This window comes from Erpetoichthys calabaricus, chromosome 6, assembly GCF_900747795.2.
Source record: "Erpetoichthys calabaricus chromosome 6, fErpCal1.3, whole genome shotgun sequence".
NCBI lineage: Eukaryota > Metazoa > Chordata > Cladistia > Polypteriformes > Polypteridae > Erpetoichthys > Erpetoichthys calabaricus.
Genome location: NC_041399.2, coordinates 24,665,859 through 24,692,627, shown reverse-complemented (window position 1 = coordinate 24,692,627; position 26,769 = coordinate 24,665,859). Strand labels below are relative to the sequence as shown.

At 35.9% G+C, this 26,769-nt stretch overlaps 1 protein-coding gene across 1 annotated transcript in view; it reads right to left on the bottom strand.

The window, feature by feature from the left end:
- marchf6 (membrane-associated ring finger (C3HC4) 6) overlaps window positions 1-26,769 on the bottom strand; it is a 77,482-nt gene that overhangs the window by 36,686 nt on the left and 14,027 nt on the right. Inside the window, 5 exon segments of the mRNA XM_028803420.2 lie at window positions 5,160-5,352; window positions 7,386-7,581; window positions 11,007-11,079; window positions 18,879-19,022; window positions 24,377-24,450. Of these exon segments, the coding sequence (XP_028659253.2) occupies window positions 5,160-5,352; window positions 7,386-7,581; window positions 11,007-11,079; window positions 18,879-19,022; window positions 24,377-24,450 (680 nt within the window).

Below are 26,769 nucleotides of genomic sequence, written 5' to 3'. Positions count from 1 at the left end.
CTTAGAAAAGGAATAAATAGTAAATATTTTTGTAAACCAACTACACTTTGCTAATGTCAACAATCTCTGTCCACTGGCACGTTAAAGTGACTTTTTAAACAACTTTACCATCACTGAACTGCATAATATTTAAACTAATAAATAATAACAATATGATAAATAATAGTGCAACTTCCAGTAATAATACTATTACTTCCAAGACTTCAAAGCCCAGGTGCATTACACAGTATTCACCAAATTAAAATAAAATAAAACAAGTGCAACTTGGTGATGACATCTTTACCAACTGAACCATCATTAAGGCAAACTGCATTAATATGGACCTTGCTTCAAGCTAAGCTATATACATAAATAATAAAACTGCAACTTGCATTTATAATGCTATTTGTGGTATAGCCCTATGGAAGCGTATTAGGGCCACAGTGAAGAAAAAAAAAATGCGGACACAGTGAAGAAGAAAAAAAAAACTGTCAAGATTAAAGTCGACATTTCCACTTTATTCTCATAGTTTATTTTGTCATTAAAGCAGAATGTTGTAAACTAAATTTCATCCTAAAATCAATGTTAAATTTACTAGATTTTCTTAAACCCCATCATAAGTTAATGTAGCACATTAAATGCTTTGTGTTGTGTTCCCCGACCCAGTTGTTAATTGCTATGCGCTTCTTAAGCTGACTTCCTCTGCACTAAGAGGAAGTTCAAGCAGCGATCGCTGCACAGAATACATTCACTTCATGATATTCCTGCTCTCTGAAAATGTAGAATGCTAAGATAAATTTCCATGATGAAATGCATTAAAGCAGGTATTAAACATGCACGGTAGTGCTGCTCCTTTGCAGTAAGGGGTCCCCAGGTGTACGTTCAGTATAGAGAACTTTATGGCAGGTGTGACGAGGCTCCAAAAAACTGGATGTATGAATGGGTATCGCACAGGTTTAACTTAAAATATTGTGTAAATATTGGGTTTGTGATCTGGTGGTCGGAGACACGAACACAGAATTCAATGCATGTTCTTCTGAGCGGGCTTTATTTATTGCATGCGTGCTGTCTCAGTCTGACGTACCAAACCCGCAGTTCCTATCTTTCCTTTTTCTTTCTCCACATAATCAATCACACAATAAACGTCTTTGTGAAATTAAACCTAGTTATAAACTTAGACCACGGAGTGTTCAGAACTGTAGAAAAATCTTTGTTATACATGTTTAACACTAGAATTACCAGAGCCTACGAAAAAACTCGTATATCCGGCCCACCTTAAATCGCTTCTTAAAACCTTTCTCACCTCTCCGCCAGAGTCTTTTGTCATCTAAATGTACCGATAAAGACAAGCTGCCAGCAGCCGGCTATTCCATCCCCCCAACGACTTAGAACGTAAACAGGCTTTTACCAGCTCTTGCCTTGATTGATTATCTGGGAGTAAAGTGGAGTTTTAGAGTAGAAATAATAAGATTGTTATTTGAAACACACGCATTTCATATGTGTTGCATTTCTACAGTAATCTGTGTAAACACATTGTTAAAACAGAAACGTGTTATATATTCTAGTAGCAATTGACAAAATGTAGGCATAAACTATATAATGTATGAAGCCTGAAGTCCAAATATCAAAGAAACACTTTCACAAAAGGTACAAAAAAAGCCACCGCCAAAAAAACCCGCCTTAGTGTGAGACATTGATATGAATTAACTATCACTGCTTCCGTGGCGTAACAGTATCAGTCGCTGACTGGGAATCAGAAGGTCATGAGTTCGATCCTGCATAACTCCCATTTGAGAAGTGTTCTTATTTTCACTATTTTAGAATAAAAATATACATTTGATTTCAGTCTGTAACAGCTGGTGTAATTTATGATATTTGTAAAGGTTAGCTTTATTTTTTTAAAATTCACTTTTTATTGTCTCAGTCGCGTTCAGGATCCATCCCTACTGCCCCCCACCTGACACTGCGGTTTTTACATAAAGACGCGCTATAGTTCTGCAGTGTATCACGATACATACGACCGCGTGTTTTTTTCCCCCAGTATTGCCAGTCCCCACGTGTTGCTGTATGCTGTTTCTTTTGTACTCCAGGACATGCAGAGGAAAGCATAGTAAAGAGCAGTAACTTCAGCGCTATATGCAATCATCAGACACTCCCCATCTGATGCTGTTTTCACATAAAGACGCGCTAAAGCTCTGCAGTGTAATTGTGACTGCATTGTCGTACCAGTGCTTGCGAACTGAAGTGTCTGCATGCACTTTTCGTGGCATTATACGTGTATTTTTTGAGCATGCCCATGTAGCTCAAACACAGGAACATATGTTGATGTAAAAGTATAACAAAACAAGTGCACTTTTATTCAAGACTATAACCGAAGAAAAAAGAAAGCAAGTTACAGTAGGTGGAATGCTAAGAACTGCTGATTTCCATTCTGTGCTATATAACTGTTAACATTTGAATCTGATGATTGCATATAGCGCTGTCTTGTTTAGTGTGCGCAAGAACATGCAGGTGGCCAGTTGCTGAGTGCTACAACGCACATTTTAAAAAAAGAAAGAGACAAATATATGTGATGTTTTGAAGAAATCATTTTATGACGCTAATAGTACCAATCAGAAAACATCGTCGAAGTAATGCAATATTATTTGAAAACGAACAGCGTCAGGTTGGGTGTGAAGTTATACTGGCGCTGTTTGAGTCAGATCAAAAGCTGAATAAGCTGAAAAAGCTCCTGTTCTGACTCTACGTAAAAAAGCATGAATTAATCAACAGTAATAACTGCGATTGACATTTTAAAGTTAATGATTTACAGTGCATACCAATTTATAAATTCAATGTCCGTTTGAGGGAAAAAAAAAACCACTTTCTTCAAAGCTGGGAATCGAACTCGTGTCTTTGTGGCACAGTAAGGCAGTGGTGCTCCAAGTCAGCAAACCGTCCTTATAACTTATTTTTTTTTCAAGATCCATAACACACAGACAGAGCACTGCGTAATACAGAGACAGACAGGCAGAGATATACAAACAAACAGGGAAGGCACATGTACTGAAAGAAAAAAAAAAATCAACATGTGCGTTGTTTCTGCAGCACTGAATAAGCTCACCCGCTCTAACATCACCCCTCCCCCCAAACCAAGTGTAACCAAGAGTACTGGTTCGATCCCCATTCACTCCTATATTTGCCGTTTTCAGTAGTAAGCTGCTCTTTTTGTTAATATTATACAGTACACACATGATTTGTGTCTGTACTTGCGCTGTTACTTAGAGAGTCAGATCGGGGGAGGGGTGATGTTAGAGCGGGTGAGCTTATTCAGTGCTGCAGAAACAACGCGCATGTTGATTTTTTTTTTCTTTCAGTACATGTGCCTTCCCTGTTTGTTTGTATATCTCGGCCTGTCTGTCTCTGTATTACGCAGTGCTCTGTCTGTCTGTGTGTTATGGATCTTGAAAAAAATAAGTTATAAGGACAGTTGTTCATGTTAATTGCAGTCTCAATTGTTAAAAAAATATTTTAAAAGGAGCATCCCACATGAAAATATAACGATCTCATTAACTGACAGTGCATACCAATTTACAAATTTTATGTCCGTTTGAGGTTAAAAAGAAAAAAAAGAAGTAACACTTTATCCCCAGCAGGGAACTGAACTCATGTTTGTGAGGCAGAGAAAAGCTACTCAGTCTGAGAAGCAAATCTTAGCTCACTACGCCACGGAAGCTGTTATACGGTGTGTGAAGCTTTTGTGGAAGTGTTTATTTGATCTTAGGAACTCGGGCTTTACACATTCTACATTTTGTAACATTTATTACTAAAATATGAAAAAGTTTCTGTTTTAGCAATGTGTTTACACAGATTACTGTAGAAACGGAACACGCATGAAATGCATGTATTCCAAATAGCGATCTATTATTTCTATTCTAAAACTCCAGCAGTTCAGTCACTCCCAGATAATCAAACAAGCCATGAGCTGGGAAAACTTAGTGAACGTTCTGCGACGGTGGGGGATGGAATAGCTGGCTGCTCGCTGCTCCTCTTAATCGGTACATTTAGAAGACAAAAGAGAGGTGAGAACGATTTTAAGGTGGGCCGGATCTACGAGTTTTTTCGTAGACTCTGGTAATTCTAGTGTTAATTATGCCATCCATTCAGGGTTACGCCCATCCCAGCAAGCATTGTGTGCGAGGCAGGAGCAAATCCTGAACGTGTCGCCAGCACATCACAGGGTGAATACGAGCAATACATACACTGCCTGCACCTCCTCTTAGTGCAAGAGGAAGTCAGTTTAAGAAGCACGTAGCGATTAACATGAGCATTTAATGTGCTACATAACTTATGATAGGGTTTGAGAAAATCTAGGAAATTAAATATTCATTTTAAGATGAAGTTTAGTTTACGATGTTCTACTTTAATAACAAATTACGAGAATAAAGTCAATATGTCGACTTTAATCTCGACATAAACGGCGAGAAGAAAGTAGAAATGTTGAGAATAAAGTGAACATGTCGACTTTATTCTCATCATAAGTGTTGAGATTAAAGTGGAAATGTCGAGAATAAATTCAACATGTCGTCACACTGTTACACAGTACCCAGCTACATTACATAGTATTGAAAAAAAAATAAAACAAGTACAACTTGGCTTGAAGTATTATCCAGTAGTATAGAAACAGTATTCACACATTTGAACATAATGGTCCACATTCGACCTTTTAAAACCAAAGTATCTCCAGACAACAGACACGGCTCCTTTTTTTGGCAAAAGTTCTTCTGTGTCATCATGTTCAACTTTTTCGTCAGCTACAGCTTCAGTTTCAGAATGTTCTCTGTCAATTTTCACCGTTCAATACCTCCACTAACACATGTACTCCGTTGCATTTGTGTTTAGCGGTGCAGCAGTGAAAAAGGTACCCCCTTAAACAGTTTCCCGCTGCGCCACGTTCCGAACGTTGTTTAGGCTATTTAAACCGGTGTTGCGATATAGGAAAAATCCATATCATAACAAAAATAAAAAATGTTTTTTGGTATGAACCGGTATACCGCCCAGCACTAGGTGAGGGTATAAACTATTTACTTATACAGCCGGTCTTTTGTAACTGTGAGCTTTGCAACCAGGGATTCAAACAAACAGAAAATTGAATATATTCCAAAAAAAAAAAAAAATTATAAAAAGCTCCAAAAGCTTACCTTGAGCACCATTATTTGCGTCCACAGCATCTTCAGCAGCCGCATCATCATCATCATCATTTTCATCACCAATGTCATCAGCTGGATCTACCTGGATGTCTGGGATCTCTGCCACCACAGCATTGTCTACAGGGGGGTTGGCAGCAAGTGGTACTGCAATGTTTTCAGCAGCTCCATTCCCAGCACCTGGGGCCTTCATGAGAGATAAGAGTGGAGGGGGGAAAAAAAAAGTTCAGATGTTTCAGATTTTTGAGCAACTAAATCATACAGTGTTGAAGTATAGTGTGTATACATAAAGTCATATATATTTATTTTTTTCCGCATCCCTAGAGTGAGTTTCGGTAGCTGGAGATCAGTCCACCAGGGCACCTGCCTTCAGACAGCACCCAAGCCATGATGCACCATACCCTTATGGCTCCTCCTGGAGGTTGTAGGTCCAATAGAGGACCTACACCTACAAAGAACCCATATTGCTCCTTTGGGCTATGCTCAGCCAGGTCCCATGGGTAAAGCCATCTGAGCCTGGCTCTAGAGAAGGGCCCCATTTTCCTTTTTCTGGGAGAGGTTACTGAGTTCATGACTTGAATGTCCATAAAAGTCAATATGAAGGCTCAGGCTTAGAGGATGTATGACAAGCGCAAACATTCGAGAGGAACTTGAAGTATAGCTGCTGCTCCTCTACGTCAAAAGGAGTCAGTTGAGGTGGTTGGATCACTTGTTTAAGATGCCTCCTAGACGCATCCCTGGGGAGGCGTTTCAAGAATGTCCAACTGGGAGGTCACATCAGGGAAGACCCAGGGAACACTGAAGATAATACATCTCTCAGCTAATCTAGGAACATCTCTGTATCGCGTAGAAGAGGTGGCAGGGAAAAAGGGATGTCTGGGCAGGATTGCATAGACAATTGCCCCTGTGACCAGAGGAATGTATGAATGTATGAATGGATGTGTGTGGTTAAATATAAAGTATATATGGTTTTTGAAATCATACAGTATCACACAGCCTTTAATGGTCAATGAAGACCATTGATCATTAATAGTTTCAGGTAAAAAGCAGACCACTGTTTGTGAGCCTACTAATTTATGTGACAAAACACATGTTCAGCAACACATCAAGCCTCAGTATATTTTTAAGACAGGCCTCCTGTAGAAGTTATCAGATGATTTTGCAATCATTGATTGCATAAGTGATGGACAGAATGGAGGAAAAGAAATGCCTTATTAACAACTATTTGACTGGTTCAAGTAGCAAACTAAAAAGAATTAGTGGTAGATTTCTGGAAACGCAATGCTGCCATAACTTCAGGTGTCACCCATGGATGCAAATATGTATCTGGGGATACATCTGGAAAGCAAAACTGGATTGCAAGTAAAGAAGTCATATACAAAAAACATCCCAGAGCCTTTAAGTTTTATGCAATGATAAGCTGGGACTGTAGCATTAAATATCTTGGCATTTCCTTTACTCCTAAAATAAAATAATCAAGCTCTGCTCTGAAGATTAACCTGGACCATCTGAATACAGTGGCAGAGAGAAGGACTTTGGCTAAGGTACAAAAAATGTGTAATTTCCTCTGAAGACACCCTGCACAACCTGACAAGCACCTTCAGCCAAAGAACAACTGTACCACGATGCTCCATCCAAAAGTCTTTCTTACCAGCTACCATTAGATGCTATAACATAACACATCTGGCAACACAATGTTCTTTCTCCCATTGTATCAAGTCTAAATTATAATTACAATAGGAAGATGTTTATTTATTTGTGTCTCTTCATTTATCTTACTGCTATATCTTTAGAGTATGATATGCAGTTCTTGTGTGTTGGCTGCTACACTGCAGCTTCTCCTTACGAATTTAACTATGTAAACAAATCTGAGTAGTCAGAAAAGTGATATGTAAATTAAATCATTATTACTGTCTTTAGTGAGAAGTCAAGCAAAATGACATTTTTTTTGGCCAACTAAAAAGATTATAATATGCAAGCTTTCGAGGCAACACAGGCTCCTTCTTCAGGCAATCTGTCATTTTGCTTGACTTCTCACTACATTCGTAATGGCTAACATGGTACAACACCCTAGTATTACTGTCTTTAAAAAGAGATGGTTCTACTTTATACATTCAAAACATATGGAAACTATTTAATATGATTAATAATGCTAATGCAAAATATTTAATTTTAAATAATTACAATAAATTAATATAAGTTGATAACAAAATGTAGTACCTCATTGGCCTGTCCTGCACCATTAGGAGGCGGCTGCTGCTGCTGCTGTTGCTGTTGTTGTTGTTGATTCTGCTCCAACCACTGAGGGGCACCTCCATGAACTATTTGCTCACGTAACCAAACTAGACTTATAAATGCACAAAGGGTACAGGTCACCACGAAACAACCTTGTAAGCAGTCAGCCAACAAATTCTCCCTGAAACACAGAAACAATAAAATAAACAAAAATAGAAATAAACCAACAACAAACTAGGGAAGAAAACAGAAGAATAAAAACGTTTAAAACTGTTTGCCTGCAACACTTCCTACTTAACTTTTATATTCTGTACTTAAGACGTTTGTCCTTTATTACATATAAATTTCAAAAATAAAAAAATAAGAGAATGACTTACTATGAAAATGAAACAAAAAAGAACTAATTTAAAAAAGTTTCAATGATAATGTCAAGTCTCTCTACCCATTTATCATAGTTAAGAATGGGATCATTTGACACTATAGAACTGAGAATAATTGTACTTCTTTACAATAGATGTGCTATTAATGTGCTTGCAGTACCTATAGATAACAACCTTCTGTCACAATTGATCCTAAACAAGCAATATGTTTCCCTCAAGTCAATTCTTATTTTTGGATTTATTTCATTAACTGGACTGTGAATTTTTGTGTCAATTTTTAAACTGATTTCAAATATTTTTTCCATGAATTATGTCTTAGGTGTGATCAGGATGTGTGGAGAGAAGAATGGAGCACTTGTTTAATATGCATACTGTGTGGTATCCATTTTAAGCCATTGTCCTAATACCATCAAGAAATTCCTCTTCCCTCCCACAAAATGCCATCATTCCTGTCACCTCCAACAAAGCACCTTCCACCTTCTGACAAAACTCAATTCTCTTTCCATTAAAATACATCCTTCCAGCTGTCTGTGGCAAAAAATCTCTACTTCCTGCAACCTTTGATATAATTTTACCCTCCAAAATCTCCTTCCTCTCTCAAACAAAAAAACATGGAAATACAAGCTAGAGGCAATCATTTTAATGGTCCAGGAAATTAATCTGTCAACATTTTTAGTACTAGCCAATGACTAGAATAGGGAAATACAGTAATAAATCTTTCTTTCAAAGAGAATTAAGTTTCTGGCAGCCAATCACCCTCATTCCGTGGTAAGATATGTCTGTAAAAAGACCCACAGGCCAGTATACCTTTGTACTAAGCCCTTTTGTCCAAGTATTATTTTTATATAACTTATATGTTTTATAACCGTTTATTTGTGAATGTAATTTTTTTTCTTAAATATAGCCATTTACATTCTAGTTGTTTATTATTAATTTTCTACTAAATACAAAATGGAAGACCATTTTAACTGTAAACAGTTCACTTTGATTATGCTCATTAACTGTATTCAACATACTGTACTGTTTACTGCACACATTTGCTTAGCTGTGTTAAAAGCTATATGGAAATTTTTTTGTGCAGGATTACAATAGGTGAAAAAATGTGCTGTAATCTTGAAAAAGTAACTACAACAATACAGTATTTAAATGTATATAGCACACTAAATAACTCAAAAACGGAAAAAAATCAATGAGTATGTATAGAGCATACACAAAACTGGGATGAGTAACCCGGTTAAGGCAGCAACCCTGTTTCTTATAATAATAATAATAAAAAAAAAACCTACATTTACATACATGAGTTCACTTATGTAATTCTTTATAAAAAAAAATTCCAATATCAAGAAAATTTGCTAAAGAAAGATTAAACATCATCAACACCAGCTTTAAATCCAAAAAGAAGCATGGTGCCTGCGTTTTCCAAGCAGCGTGGTAAAACGCTCATTTGAAAAGTAACTTAGTTGCATAAATTCATTACTTTGGTAACTAAATAAGTTTTATTGCTGTTTATTATAAAATGTAAAGCATTACAAAAAGCGTGTGTTTTTGCATTACTTTTTCTTCTTTTGTATGAAAAACTGCACATTTCACAGGACAGCACTTGTTATTAAAACCTAAGCCAATATATGAAACTGACCAGAAATACAGACAAATGTGATCATTTTCATGTTTTACAAATGTATTCAGTCCTTCATTTGTGGTTAAGTAATTAACATCCATCCCCTTTTATCATCCCCGAAGATTTGTGGTGTGAAGACTGGCCACTGTTTCAACATATCCTTAGCAAATAGCTGGATTAAAGCTAAATAGACACTTTATCAATTGTATGCAGCACATTCTTTTCTGTTTGGGTGTGCGATTGAGCACTGCAAAGAAATAGCATCCAGATATGTTTGCTTCTTGTATTACATCCAGTGCAGCTGAAATAAAAACAACGCAGGTATTTTTATTTCAATGAAATAAGTATTGTGTCAGGTTACTTGTTACTTTAAAAAGTAATTGGACTGTGTAACACACATTACTTTTAACACATTACCCCTGACATTGACAGACATACTGCTGAAAATAGAACTGTACTTTCAGCTCATCAACATAAATTTAGTGATTTCTGAAATGTTACGATGGATTACTTCAACATGGAGAACAAATAATGCAAGCAACCTTTTAATGAAAATAATCTTTGTGGACAATTCCACCATTTTCTACCAGTGGCTGTTAAGATTCATGTTCAAAGCTAAGACATGCAAAGGCTATGTTGATTGAGGAAATAAAAAAGTTATTTAAGCAAAGCAGTTTAGTGTGTAAGGATACTGGAGAATGGCTTTTTTTTTAAAAAGAACATACAAAATGAAGTGGAATGAAGATGTCTGGATCTCAAAAACATATCCCTGCCAATATAAATGCAAACAGAGAACAAACCACATCAAAAATGTAAAAAGATTAATGGCCCTTGTTCCAATGCTTCTAGCATTCATATTTAATTGTTTTCTGGGGAACACATTGGGAAGGAAAAATGACATTGATTTCAATGTAAAATGTCAAGAGGATGAACTTTTGTCATAGGCTGCAAGAAGAGTGGAGTTTTGTCAGGGGAAGGAAATGTCCTAAGATGGACATCAGACAAATAATTGATGGTCTGTTTAGTCACAAGGCTTCACCATTCCTGTCCCTACCTGTTAATTATCAGCACATATAATATTTCAGGAATACATGCCTTGTCTCAGAGAGCAAACACCTGTTCATGTCAGGCAGAACAGAAGATATTTAATATTCCTCAATCCTATATGTAGTCAACTTTAAAATATTTCAGAACAATTAGATGCCTTTGAACCAAGAGTAACAATATCATCATTTACTTTTAGAACTGAAGGTGACATAGTTGCATATTGGTTAATTTGTCTACAGTCCTGGGTCAAAATATGGATGACACTGTGTAAGAGAAGTTTTCAAATTCAACAAAAAATTGCCTGCCTGTATAGAATAAGATGCACAGTGAACTTAAACTAGCCCACTATGTCCTGATGCAATGCCAATGGTTGTTTTCTGCATTGTCTCCACTACTGCTGGCATTGAGCATAAACTTAAATCTACATAATACATCAAATGATCTCAAGCAACATAAGATAAGAAAAACTTTTTAATACTTTTACCAACTGAAAACAAATGTAAACAATAATGTCTATAATGATTTCTTATTAACAAACTGATGAAAGCTGTGAAAACTTACGTTGACAACATATCTAATGGCAGCGTCAGTAATGAGCTCACAGAGCCAGTAAAAAGACACTTGTAGATTCGACCTTAAAAAAAAAAAAAAATAAGTGATGAGTAGAAAAGAAACCGAGTTCAATCATTTATCTTAGCTTACAGGCTTATGGTTACTTTAGGTAATCATAGACATTATTGTGAAATAACAATAAATTAATGCCTCAAGGTTTCTGTACTATAATATTTTAAAGTGAAAGAAAAAAACATCATGGGTCAGGTAGCAGTGGCTATGAGTTGGGGATGATCCCATGCTGATCTGGTCTTAGTATGTATTTACCATGACAAGACTGAGCAGGTTTAAGACTTAGTACAGTGGTTAATATTGTAAAATGAATTCCATATGCATCATACAGACTGTCATGGACAAGAAAAAGCACAAATATGCCATTAACAAAATACGGAAACCATATTTTACAATTATATTTGGACTTGAGTGTAGTATAACACTGAATCAAATACATTTAACTTGATGCCACAGAAAAAAATGAGTGATGCATAGAAATATACTGTACATAGTGTTCAATATAAGAAATATGAAAATATGGATCACCATACATTTAACCATTCAGTTTCAGTAAAAAGACACAGTGTCAGTGTCCCTAACTCATAAATCACCTGGCCAACAGTTCAGAAAGTGCGCATTGAAAGATGCTCCCAGTTTCTTTTAATGCTGCATTTTTTCGGAGTGCTATGGAGATATCATTGTGGGTGTCCTCCAGATCTCATATGAGATCTCTCACAAAATTTATTATATTAGACCTTGGGCTCTACTGTGAAGTTTGTGCTGTAAGGAGACAAATATTGTCCTGTCTCTGACTGGATATTTTATACGCGGTGGATCAACTATGGAAAAACTGGGTACATAATGAATGACACGTCTCTGCTCCTCTGTATCTATGTAACTGGGAAATGACTTACAGCAGGACCAGAATAAGAAACCCACAGGCCCCGGGGGGGTCACACACATAGTGCTGGGTGGTATACCGGTTCATACCGAAAACCGTTTTTTATGATATGGATTTTTCTTATACCGCAACACCGGTTTAAATTGCCTAAACGACGCTCTGAACGTGGCGCAGCGGGAAACTGTTCAAGTGGGGACCTTTTTCACTGCTACACCACCAAATAGGTAGCGGTAGCGTAGGTATTGCGCGGTGAAAATGGACAGAGAACATTCCGAAACTGAAGCTGACAATAAAGTTGAACATGATGACACAGAAGAACTTTTGCCGAAAAAAAGGAGTCACGTCCGTCGCCTGGAGATACTTTAGTTTTAAAAGGTCAGATGTGTAAATACTGTTTCTATACTACTGGATAATACTGCAAGCCAAGTTTGTACTTGTTTTATTTGTTTTCAATACAGTGTAATGTATCTGGGTACTGTGTAATAGTGTGACGACATGTTGACTTTATTCTCGACATTTCCACTTTAATCTTGATGCTTATGACGAGAATAAAGTCGACACGTTGACTTTATTCTCGATATTTCCACTTTAATCTTGACGCTTATGACGAGAATAAAGTCGACATGTTGACTTTATTCTCGTAATTTGTCATTAAAGTAGAACATCGTAAACTAAACTTCATCGTAAAATGAATATTTAATTTACTAGATTTTCTCAAACCCCATCATAAGTTATATAGCACATTAAATGCTTTGTGTTAAGTGTTCTCCGAGATTCTTAAACTGACTTCTTCTTGCACTAAGAGGCGGCACCGGCAGCGATCGCCGCACAGAATACATTCACTTCATGATCTTCCTGCTCTCTGAACATTTAGAATGCTAAGATAAATACTTAATATCATTTTCATGGTGAAATGCATTAAAGCATGCATTAATCATATGGGGGCACAGCGGCATGCCTGCCTTGCATTTGCATGTTTTTCTGGTGGGTTTACTCGGCGTGCTTCAGTTTCCTTTCAAAGTCAGGTAGGATGTGGGGTTTTGTTATGCTATATTGACCCTGCTAATGTATGTTTTGCTTGTATTCATCCTGCGATGTGCTGGCGACTTGTTCAGAGATGGGCGCAACTCTGAATGGATGGCATAATTAAACATGTATAACAAAGATGTTTTTAAAGTTCTGAACACTCCGTGGGCTAAGTTTATAACTAGTTTTAATTTCACAAAGACGTTTATCGTGTGGTGATTGGTTATGTGGTGAAAGAAAAAGGAAGGATAGGCACTGGGGTTTTGGTATGTCAGATAGAGACAGCATGCATGCAATAAAGATAGCCCGCTCAGAAGAACATGCACTGAATTCTGTGTTTGTGTCTCCGACCACCAGATCACAAACCCAACATTTACACAATATTTAAGTTAAACCTGTGCGATAGCCATTCATACATCCAGTTTTTTGGAGCCTCGTCACACCTGCCATAAAGTTCTCTACACTGAACATACACCTGGGGACCCCTTACTGCGAGGGAGCAGCACTACCGCCTCACTACCGTGCATGTGTAATACCTGCTTTAATGCATTTCATCATGAAAATGATATCAAGTATTTATCTTAGCATTCTAAATTTTCAGAAAGCAGGAATATCATGAAGTGAATGGATTCTGTATGGTGATCGCTGTCTCCTCTTAGTGCGGAGGAAGTCAGTTTAAGAAGCGTAGTGATTAACAACTGGGTTGGGGAACACTTAACACAAAGCATTTAATGTGCTGCATTAATTTATGATGGGGTTTGACAAAATCTAGTAAATTAAACATTGATTTTAGGAAGAAGTTTAGTTTACGACATTCTACTTTAATTATGAAGTAAACTATGAGAATAAAGTGGAAATGTCGACTTTATTCTCGACATAAACGGCGAGAATAAAGTGGAAATGTTGACTTTATTCTTGACATATGGTTTGTTTTTTTCTTCCCTGTGTCCGTATTGTTTTTTTCTTCACCGTGGCCCTAATACGATTCCATAGGGCTATACCACAAACAGCATTATAAATGCAAGTTGCAGGTTTATTATTTATGCATATAGCTTAGCTTGAAGCAAGGTCCATATTAATGCAGTTTGCCTAAATGATGGTTCAGTTGGTAAAGATGTCATCACCAAGTTGCACTTGTTTTATTTTATTTTAATTTGGTGAATACTGTGTAATGCACCTGGGCTTGAAGTCTTGAAGTAATAGTGCAACTATCAGTAATAATACTATTATTTATTTTATTGTTATTATTTATTAGTTTAAATATTATGCAGTTTAATGATGATAAAGTTGTTTAAAAAGTCACTTTAACGTGTTAGTGGACAGAGATTGTTAACATTAACAGAAAGTGTAGTTGGTTTACAAAAAATATTTACTATTTATTCCTTTTCTAAGACATATTCAGTGCAATACAACTTTTGACAAGCACTTCTGGATATTTTACTAAGTCTAAATGCCTCTTTGTATGGTTGAAAATATGTTGTCAAAATTTTAGTTTAAGTTGTTTGCAAAATTTGTTCAATAAAAAGGTTTTATATTTTGACTGCATCGGTCATGCAATGTGATACCTTCTCCATTAGTGAAACCCCCTTGAAAACTACCACTTTATGGGGCAATGCAAACCTGTATTAATACTTACAGTGGTGTGAAAAACTATTTGCCCCCTTCCTGATTTCTTATTCTTTTGCATGTTTGTCACACAAAATGTTTCTGATCATCAAACACATTTAACCATTAGTCAAATATAACACAAGTAAACACAAAATGCAGTTTGTAAATGGTGGTTTTTATTATTTAGGGAGAAAAAAAAAATCCAAACCTACATGGCCCTGTGTGAAAAAGTAATTGCCCCCTGAACCTAATAACTGGTTGGGCCACCCTTAGCAGCAATAACTGCAATCAAGCGTTTGCGATAACTTGCAATGAGTCTATTACAACGCTCTGGAGGAATTTTGGCCCACTCATCTTTGCAAAATTGTTGTAATTCAGCTTTATTTGAGGGTTTTCTAGCATGAACCGCCTTTTTAAGGTCATGCCATAGCATCTCAATTGGATTCAGGTCAGGACTTTGACTAGGCCACTCCAAAGTCTTCATTTTGTTTTTCTTCAGCCATTCAGAGGTGGATTTGCTGGTGTGTTTTGGGTCATTGTCCTGTTGCAGCACCCAAGATCGCTTCAGCTTGAGTTGACGAACAGATGGCCGGATATTCTCCTTCAGGATTTTTTGGTAGACAGTAGAATTCATGGTTCCATCTATCACAGCAAGCCTTCCAGGTCCTGAAGCAGCAAAACAACCCCAGACCATCACACTACCACCACCATATTTTACTGTTGGTATGATGTTCTTTTTCTGAAATGCTGTGTTCCTTTTACGCCAGATGTAATGGGACATTTGCCTTCCAAAAAGTTCAATTTTTGTCTCATCAGTCCACAAGGTATTTTCCCAAAAGTCTTGGCAATCATTGAGATGTTTCTTAGCAAAATTGAGATGAGCCCTAATGTTCTTTTTGCTTAACAGTGGTTTGCGTCTTGGAAATCTGCCATGCAGGCCGTTTTTGCCCAGTCTCTTTCTTATGGTGGAGTCGTGAACACTGACCTTAATTGAGGCAAGTGAGGCCTGCAGTTCTTTAGACGTTGTCCTGGGGTCTTTTGTGACCTCTCGGATGAGTCGTCTCTGCGCTCTTGGGGTAATTTTGGTCGGCCGGCCACTCCTGGGAAGGTTCACCACTGTTCCATGTTTTTGCCATTTGTGGATAATGGCTCTCACTGTGGTTTGCTGGAGTCCCAAAGCTTTAGAAATGGCTTTATAACCTTTACCAGACTGATAGATCTCAATTACTTCTGTTCTCATTTGTTCCTGAATTTCTTTGGATCTTGGCATGATGTCTAGCTTTTGAGGTGCTTTTGGTCTACTTCTCTGTGTCAGGCAGCTCCTATTTAAGTGATTTCTTAATTGAAACAGGTGTGGCAGTAATCAGGCCTGGGGGTGGCTACGGAAATTGAACTCAGGTGTGATACACCACAGTTAGGTTATTTTTTAACAAGGGGGCAATTACTTTTTCACACAGGGCCATGTAGGTTTGGATTTTTTTTCTCCCTAAATAATAAAAACCATCATTTAAAAACTGCATTTTGTGTTTACTTGTGTTATATTTGACTAATGGTTAAATGTGTTTGATGATCAGAAACATTTTGTGTGACAAACATGCAAAAGAATAAGAAATCAGGAAGGGGGCAAATAGTTTTTCACACCACTGTATGTGCACATTAAAATGTTTTTTTTGTACAATGTTCAATACTCTTGACAGTGGAATAGGTTATTCTTAGCCAGTAATTGCAGTGGAAAATGTGGTTAACATCCACTCATGCATGGGGAAAAAAATACTGTCGAATACCGTGAAACCGGGATAATTTAGAAAAATACCGTGATATAGAATTTTGGTCATACCGCCCACCCCTACACACATACATAATTTTAATTCTATGAACATCATATATAAGAATAAAATGAGCCTGGGTTGATAATCTAATAGTCATATACATTAGATCTAGGGGTGGCGATATAATGTATGAGTAACCGTATGTGTGTGTGTGTGTAGTGTGTAAGAAAGGAGGGTACCACTAAAATATAAAAAATAATGGCATTAATTTTACCTTGTATATGCCAAGACCCCAGGATGTGGCACCAGGGCATGCACCCAGCACACCCTGATTGTAGATCTACCCAGGGGTAACAGAGACAATTATGCTTCAGATATGGTTTTACTAACGCTTACCTCTCATCATTACTTTCCACATAGGGACCGAATTCAGGGCCTTTTCATTCACTCAAAGTAAATAACATTTACAATAACTGGGATACTCACTTTGATCTAATGTAGCTTAACAATTACCTTTTTAATATTTTAATAAGTTTACATTAGGATGTACTTTGTTTTCTGTGCTCTATCCCTGAATGCTGTTAATTGAGAGAGTGCAAGATGTTAAACACTGTTATTAAAGGGCAATCTGACGCATGCAACAAAAACAAGATAAGCTGAGGATCAGTTAAACTTGATATTGGTCTTGTTATGCTGTTCACTGCAACAGCAATTAGACCAGAAGATCATCTCCTATTAGTACCATCCTGTGTAGTGTGGTCTTGATCCACAGCTAGTATGGTGCTATCTCAGCTACACTACAATTGACCCTGTATGTACAATAAGATACAACAAACTGGAAGAAGAAAAGTGAAGGCACTGCAAGCTACCTACCAAACCTTTCCACATTTAAAAGTTATTTATTTATTTTACATAGGACACAGATCATCACAACAGGTAAAGTCTGGTAGGTGATCTTTGGTAAGGGTGACAAAAACAGCGGACACTGAAGACTTTGAATTAAACAAAAATGACAACAGCATAACTGACATATTACTCTAACAAGTCTTACCAAAAAGAGGTCCCTTTGTGTACTTATGGACTTGGACTGCACTGCCATTAAGAGTATATATTGACAACAAATTTGTGAAGTATTCATAAACGGAGGTGCTTTGGCAACAAACTTGTGAAATACTTACAAATGGAGGTACTTGATACAACAGAGAATGCCCTTCGGTGGTGGATGGTAAGCAAAAACAGACTTTCCAAACTCAAAACTAGTAAAACATTTGTATCTGTGTCCTACTACCACTATATTGCCAAGGCTTGTTCAAGTGCAAAGGGAAACACGGCCACTCCAGAGACATCTGGATTAAAGCTAGACAAAGTAAATATGCTGGATATCCTAGAATGGAACCTAGATCACATGCCTTAAATTTTTATATATATATATATATATATATATATATATATATATATATATATATATATATATATATATATATATATATATATATATATATATATATATATATATATATATATATATGTATATCTTGGCACTTTCATTATGAATAATTTTTAATTATTCTAATTTTAAGGCAATTACAACTTTTAGACATGTATTTATTTGTGCTTGTTTAAATTACAGATTTTCACTGTTTAAATAAAAAAAGTTTTGTTTAAATGGAAAAGTATGCTATATTTCTACTTGTGCTGCAATCTACTATTTGTTTTTTAAACCAAAATTTACACAGGCTGTGTAAATAAAAAAAAATTGGAATGCTTTTAAACAAATGAATTTAAACAATTTTCTTAAATTAAAAAACAGCACTTTACACACCCCAAGCACCTAGACAACACTGGGCTAATACTGTCAGTAATTTTAATGTTAAGCTATTAAATACCTAGTCTTAGACCCAACTCATTAGGATTGCATGCTGCACAAGATGACTATAATGTAACCTTCCCAAATCAAATTAATCCATTTCAGGCTCACATGGGGAATAGACCCTGTTCTGGTAGCATTAAGGTAAAAGGCAGGATTTAACAGAAATGACAGATATTGCTGGACTTTATGCTCTGTGAGAAGCAAATACTATAAGTAAGAAAACTATTTCTCTATAAATGATCTTAAACAGCAAATCAAACCTGAATAATATTCTACAGATTATTAAATTAACAGAAAACTGAGACTGCACATTTTTTGGGGCTTATGTGTGAATTTCTGTTTACTGTAATGCAAAAAAAGAATTAAATGTACTTAAAGCAGTGCAGATACTAGCATGTTTGACTTTACTTTTCCAATACAGAGGACAATAAATGTAGTCAGCAGCAAATTATTAGAAGCAAATCAGAAATTAAACTTTGAGCATTTTCTGCAAACATAAGATGAAAATCTGGTATTGCCTAAGCAATACAACTAGCAAAATACAAAAAATACACTATTTCTTTTTAACAATCATTCTACAGATTACTCAAACGTATCTGCATGCATCTAGGAACAGACAGTAGAAAAATCAGTTTTATGTTTCTATTACTTACATGCTGTGAGTGGTACAACACCCAACCAAGCAAAGGCCACAAGTGTATAATGAAACCAGTATCGTATTGCTGTTCCAATACTTGTTACCAGTCCAGCAAAAATGTCCTGGATAGGCAGCCGTGAAGGCATATCTGGAGAGTAAACTAGCACAAAAAAGGAAAAAAAAATAATTAGAAGCTATCATACAATAAACAGAAATTAGAATACTGCACAACAAACTGAGCCAGAATACTAAATACAATCTACTAATTGCATTCATTTATTTCTAGAGTTACAAAAATGATCATGTTTTCAAAATGCAAAGAATTTTCCATTTAATTTACTTAAATGTTTTTAATATGTAAATAAAAACATTATAGTCATGACATACTGAATAAATATACATACATTCTCAAACTTGCACAATTTAAATCAGGGTCCTGGAAGGTTGAAAGCCTATCCTGGCAACACTTGGTGGAGGACAAATCCATTAATAGCCCTGCAAACTTAGACCAGTACCAAATGATAGTCACCTATTAAGGTAACTTGCTCTTTGTACTATATTAATATGTTTTTGTGTGTGTGTTTTTGGGTATTCTGAGTTTTTTAAACTTCAGATACCATACCATTTCAAAGTTTGAGTTTTTCTATCCTTTTCAGTATCAGTATGACATGCACACCTAGTGCATGATGCAAGTCTCCACTATGTATCTTTTATGACACGTAAGAGAGTGTCCTTATCCTAACCCCACTTAAGCGACATTGAAGACACACCAGTTACAGTTAAATTTATGAGAGATGTCACACATTTTGACTTCTAAAGGAGTTTCTCTGGCACTGATAGGAGAAGTTTATCAAAGTTGCGTGGGCAGCAGTTTGCCTTATGGGTGTGAGATATCTCCACTGAAGATAGAACATGAAGCAAAGCTGGAAAGAAAAAAAAAAAAAAAGAAAAAAAAGAAGGACGACAAAAATGACCAGGTGGCTGTACGGAATGTAACGGTGTGAGAAGATTACAAATGCCTAGAGAAAGTCTTGGCGTAGAGGCAACAGGTATTGTGCTAAAGAGTAACAGACTATGTAGACAGGAAGGTGGAAGATAATTGGGTGAATCTGTGGGGTGGAGAGGATGAGGCCTAGAGGGATGACAAAAATTACATGATTAGAGTTGGTGTATGAAAAAGGATGGGTCTTGCCCAAAAGGGTGTCAAAGACTGCAACAAATGGAGGAAACCAATTTGGGCTGCAAACATCAATACAGTATACAGTGGAACCTCGGTTTGCGAGCATAATTCGTTCCGGAAACGTGCTCACAGTCCAAAGCACTCGTATATCAAAGTGAATTTCCCCATAAGAAATAATGGAAACTCAGATGATTTGTTCCACAATCCAAAACTATTCATATAAAAATGATTAATACAAAATATAAAGTAAAAATACATTAAACAAATTAATTTACCTTTGAAAAGAATCATGGCTGGTGTGAGTGAGTTTCTAAACTCTTGTGGGATTGCACCCAACGGGACGACACGCGGAAGAGCGTCCCAAGGCAATCGCAGTCTCCCAGCGCTGTAGCAGTTCGTCGTAAAAGTGAATCCGAAAAGATCGCGGACATGCTATAAGCTCCTGCCATCGATGGGTGATACAAGGAACAAGGAACATTCTAAATGCGCAGGGCCCTGCCTGACTGCTGTGTCTGTGTATAGGAGAGCGGCGGATCCCACTACAATAAATAACCGCGCTGTTGCTGTTTCAAGCTGAATAAAGCTGGTGTTGCTAAAGTACTGAGACTCAGCTTCGTGTTTTAGGGTGCAAGACGGGGACTCGCACGTCACAGAACACACACATGAGCACGCGCGTGCACACACACACTGTCACAATGCTAATGCTGCAGTAAACAGTATACGCTCGTACGGATGTTGACTATATGAGCGAAGCATGCCAACTCAGACGGAGAATAGGAGACAATTGCCCACAAGCCCGCAGCGAGAGAGAAGAACCATCAGCTCAGTTGTGATCACATGACGCGCACAAGACAAAGCGTATACATACTACTCGTACTGCAAGACCTCGCTCGTTTATCAAGTCAAGATTTATTAAAAATTTTTGCTCGTCTTCAAAACACTCGTAAACCAAGTTACTCGCAAACCGAAGTTCCACCGTTTATCTATCTAGAATATAGAATAAAATATACTCATAAAAGAAAGTTTCACAAATATGTTTAAAACTAACAGAACAAATATGCAGAGGACTGTGGAAATCATCTAACAACTGTGGCCAAACTGATCAATGAACATATTAATCTTGTTGGATGATTTCATGGGTGTGTGGTAAACTTTGTATTATTTCCTAAGAATAATGAAATGTTTTTAAACTAATACTGTGTATCCAGTTACATTTTTAAATTACAGTCATGAAGCAGAATCACTGAGGACGTGGCCCATTCTGAGCATATTGGTTACATTTTTAGACTTTAAAGCTATTCTTAAGAGAATTGCAAAACAAAAAAAAAAATATCTATGAACGAAACAACTATGAGGAAAAAAATGTAACCAACCTACAATAAAAATTGTTAATGGAAATACTATTAAGGCAGTACCAAACTAGAACATATTCGGTTTTTAGCAGAATCTTGAACAAAAAAAAAAAAAAAACAGATAAATGACTAAAGTGGAGAAATCCCAAGGATACAGCTGTAAATTACCATGTGATATAATAGTGTGGGCAGTGAATAGTTCTTTTATAGCAAGTCAGTTTTCCATTTTGTAGAACACTTGATGAATTATTAGATTCAAACTTAACATGTAAGATTGGCAAATTTGGAAGTTAACATTTTATTTCTATGACTCCAACCTGTAATAATTATGAAATAAAAAAATAAAATTTTACCATATCACTAAATTAACAGCTGGAAATAAACCAGTTCCGTTTATAAAAGCATATTATTATTCCAGCAGGCTGAAAATATCATATAGGAAAACTTGTGATAAGCATAAACTAACCAAAAACAATGAATTTTTCAAGTAGATGAATAAACTAAAATATGCATTTTATCCAATCTGACCTTTCTATCATCACTGGAAAAAAAAAGAAAAATTAAAAGGAATTAAGGAGCAGAAGTTTATCTTAACAGAAACAAGCCCTAAGCTAGAAATACCCTGGATGAAACACAAATCCATGGGAGGGCACATTAACATATACTTAACAGAAAAATTCATAGAAACCTATTAGCATAAAACACATCTTTGGAATTTTAGAGGAAGCCCACAAGGACAAACGAAAAATGCGCAAACTCCATGACTGAAGTACTGACTAAACAAATGTCTTAGAGTTATGAAGCAGCAGTGTTAATCACTGCCAAACTATACTGGCTTTCAACTCTACTTAAAACTTCAGATAACATGAAAACAGAGCCAAGAAGCTTCACTAGCCACTGGGTGAAAAAAAAAGAAAGAAATAAACAGACAAACAATTTCTGCCCACTGACCCAATTTGCTAATTGGAATATTGTTCTATACCCAGTTTCTCAAGTATGTACAGTAAAATGTAAAATTAATGTAAGCACTGTCATATGTGCACGTACTGTTGAACATGTGTCCAGATATTGTATGTAAAATGGTGATCTATTTATTTTGAAACTAAGTGCTTTTGGCTCTTCTAAATTTTAATAGGTTAAATCAGCACCTACTTCAGGTCAAATGTTTGTGCTGTACCCAAAAAACAACATACAGAAAAACCTTGATTTTCTGTCACTTGATTAACCGTCAGTTTCCATTAGCCATCAGGGGAGGAAAAAACATTGTTTACGCCAGCATCTACCTATTACTACTTCTGCACAATACGCTGCAATCTCTGCACTTTGGAACAACTCTCCCGTTTGCTAGCATGGATTGTTCTTCCCCAGCACTACGTGTCATGCCACATATCGAAATCACAGTGTCAGTTGCATTCCTTCAGCTTTAATAGCTTTTCGTAGCTTTTCTCTTTTGTTATAATTAAACTACTACACTTTGTTATGGCTGATAAACATCTGTGTGTGGTGTTGGAATTGTCACAAAAATTTGAAATTATTAAACGTTTATGAAACGGCAAAAGCGCTTCAAATATTGCTTCAATTTACAGAGTAGGAAGAACAACAGCAAACGATATAAAGCGTGATGCCGACAAAATTGAAAAACGTGTTGAAAATGAAAACCACTGACAGTAATGTTATTCTGTATTAATGTTCTTCTGTATTTCAGTTTTCTTTTTAAATTCTGTTATATTATGTTTTATTAATATATTGTGACATGCAGACCGCTTGTGATGCGATGTGAAGGAGCAGAAAGAGTGGAATGAATGGTATAAGTGATGGGACTGGGTGAAAGGCTTCTGTTCTGTGAGGGGCAGGCACACCTCTTAGGAGATGAGTGACAGGAGAAGTTAGGAGAAAAAGGGAGGCGAGGCAGAAGGAAGTTTTTAGTAGGGAGTCAGGAGACAATAAGCAGGAGACTTTGCGGTATAGAAAAAGACAGAATGCGAGTGGCAGGAGATAATTATTGGTAGGAAAAGCTTTCTTTTATTGTGCTCTGCAAACCAGATAATGGTATATAAGATGGGAGTCTTCTTTCCATAGCAAAAGGTGCCCTAAGTAAAATGTGGAAAACTCCAGTACCTCTGAGTTATATTTGCTTATTACGCTGGTCATTACAATATTATACAAATTCATTTTGTTAATACTATATTTTGTTACATTTTTTACGACTATTCATTAAACTAATCTACTGTTAATCATTTTTAAAGTAGCTGTTCTGTTATCCGTCACAAGATCAAGGTTTTACTATATTGATAATTAAATAGAAATGAAAAGTATTAAGAAAGAAGAAAAAAAATAATGGCAACATTAAACTCTGCAGCTTCCAGTAAGGAAAATCCTTAGACAGTATCCAAGTCAATATTGTTAACTAATCAGTAACTGTCATGGAAAACATACTGCCCAAAAGAAACCCGAGATTCGTATGAAAAGATTTTGTCGTCATATCAGATGGCTTAGCACAGACTTATACAGTAGAATGCCCCAAAGATAAGGTGGCGGGCGTGATGGCCTAGATCTCCAGAAACTGTGACTGTAACTGATTTTGACTTCTATGTTATAACTGACTTACCAGAGGTTTGTTTTCTCCAAGGATGCTGCTGACTGGTACTTTTTTCCCCCCTCTCTCTCATTGCCAATTGAACAATAACATTAATGGACAGATATTGTTAAGTTCCACTTATGGCAATATGTTTGGAAGTGCTTTTTTACTGAATGTTTAAATAAATCTGCATCTTTTTGTGCATGCATCATGTAATTAATAATCTATCAAGCTATAACCGCATTTTCCTGTGAATTTGTTACAATGCTTTGATTTGAGCCCATACTAAGAGAAGAGCACCATACAAAAGTAAACTGAATTGAATTATGTCTAGCTATACACTACCTATATTAAGATAAATAAATATTAAGAAAAAAACATGAAAATTTAACCTTTTTACTTACTTGGTGTGAAAGCAAATCTGTGCTTGCATAATTCACAGTATTCCTTCCGGCTATGTTTCAGCCATTGAACCAAACTGAAAAAGAAAAAAAGTCTTAATGTTTTCCAAGTCACTTTATAGGAACATTATTTGCTGACTGAAAGATTGGTTGATTGCAATGACTACAACTTGGAAAAATAAATTGTGCTTTTAATCACACATATGCAAGAATGGTTTGTGAAAGTGACACTTTCTATTATTAAAAGCAACAAAATAAAAGCGTTTTAATTTGCCAAATAGGAATTTTAAGGATACTGACCTGGACATATAAAAATCATACAAAAAGATACTCTAAACAAGTTCCAATTTGTAAATGTTTAAATATAAAGTTCAATGACAACAACTTGAAACTTTATCTAGAAAAAGTAAATGCAATAAACATAGTAAATTACACAAAACTTTTTGGCAGCTTTTTTTTTTGTAGTTCCATCATACCAAGTGGCACAAAATGCCTCCCATTTCTGGATCCAAAACTACAGGTTAGCAGATATCTTTGTTATATTAAATGCTTGTAATGTCATTAAATTTCAGTCCTTTAAAAGTACATGTTATTTCAGAATAATAAAAAAAGAATATAGAGGAGGGGCACTATTCTTGCCACCTCAGATTTGACTTGCTTATTAGCTATCAAATATTTTGCTGTAACAAACATCTCCATATGGCAAGGACTATTAAATTTTATTTCAGTGTTGCCCAAAATGATATATTTAATGAATACATGGTTATTTTCCTCCCTTAATGTGCCCTGATATTCCTCAAGAATTGTCACTTCTCCTTTTTTAAATTATCTCATGGAACTGTCGAAGAAAAAAAAAATCACAATCATATCACTTATCTTATATTATTCATACCCAGTAATCACTAATAAAAGAGAGTTCTGGGTCAATTATATTTAGGTGTCAGGATTAAAGAGAACCTCTACTTTGACATGTGCCTTAGTTGTAAAACTGCATAATTAAGCAGGCTTCTGTAGCAACCTCTATAAATTACAGATGAGGGTAGAAGGTGAACATGTTAGCAGCAACTGTGCTTTAAGTATTTAAAGGCAGTTAACAATAGCATTAAGTGAATATAAACAGTGCATCTTTTTTGTAATCTTCTTTCATTTTGACTACTGAAATCAAGCTTCTTTCAAATAATATGCAAGTCAGACACACAGCAAACCCAGATGATGCAGAAAATCCACTGAATTTCACCAATTATAAAACAATGCATACTTTTACCTTTCACGTAATTATTATAAAACATGCACACACATCTGGGTCACTTTCATTTTATTATACCATTAGCAAAAAAGGCAGTTGAAAGCTCAATGCCAATAATATATCACAAATGAAGAGTGACCCATTAATTAGTATACTAAAAGTGTCTAACATTTATGTTTAACTGCTGAAAACAGACTACTTGCAGTGTACCAGTTCTTGTACGAAAGATTTTTAAAGGTTTATTTATTGTACTTGCCAACTTCTGCTTCAAAAATATTTTCCATTCTAGATAAAAACATGTAGAATACCTAAGCATTTAGTGAGTAACTCTTCGTCCTAAAGAACATTTCTGGAATTTTAAGTAGAAGTGCTTTTTATAATATATTTAATTGAATTGTTCAACCAGGAAAAATGTTCTCAGCAAGGTGGAAAATAAAACTTTTAAATAATTTAACATAATAAAATTTAAGCATAAAGTATATACTTGTTATATATCAGCTTGAAAGTGTGTATTTTGTTAACTTTCAGTTATTATTTTTCATGACTTTTTTTTATTTTTATTGGTTTCTCTTGAAATTCTATAATTATGCACTTTTTCTTTAAATGTTCTTCTGTTCCTTGTTCTTTGTGGGTGAGGCCCGAGGATGCAGAGCCACCTTAACATCACTGTTTCTGAGCCCAAATTCTGACTAAATGAGTAAGTTTCGAAGACCCAATAGCCAGAGATCATTCGTTTGCTATGGAGTTTGTATTTTTTTTTTGATCATTTTTATTTATAAATATTCCTGCTTGCCCTTTTGTTGCGTAATCTGGAGGTTATGTTTATCCTCCCTTTTGTGGAGCTGTTGACATATTTTGACACATTTTCTGTTAATTTATTAGCTCCCCATTTGTGAGCTTGCTACAGCTGATGTCAGCAGATAGTATTTAGAGTCTGGTTGTTTAAGGTGAGGCTTTTCATGGCAAAATAGTGAAGATCTTGGCCTGCTTAAACAGCTTCTTTTGAGAACATCACACCATTTTGCCACTGTGGAAGATTCAACATCATAACAATACTGCAGGATTGATGACACTGATGTGTTTCTTCTATCTTCTTAAAACAATCTACAGAAGTGAAAGATCTTGTAAAGTCAGCGAAGTATGATTCTTA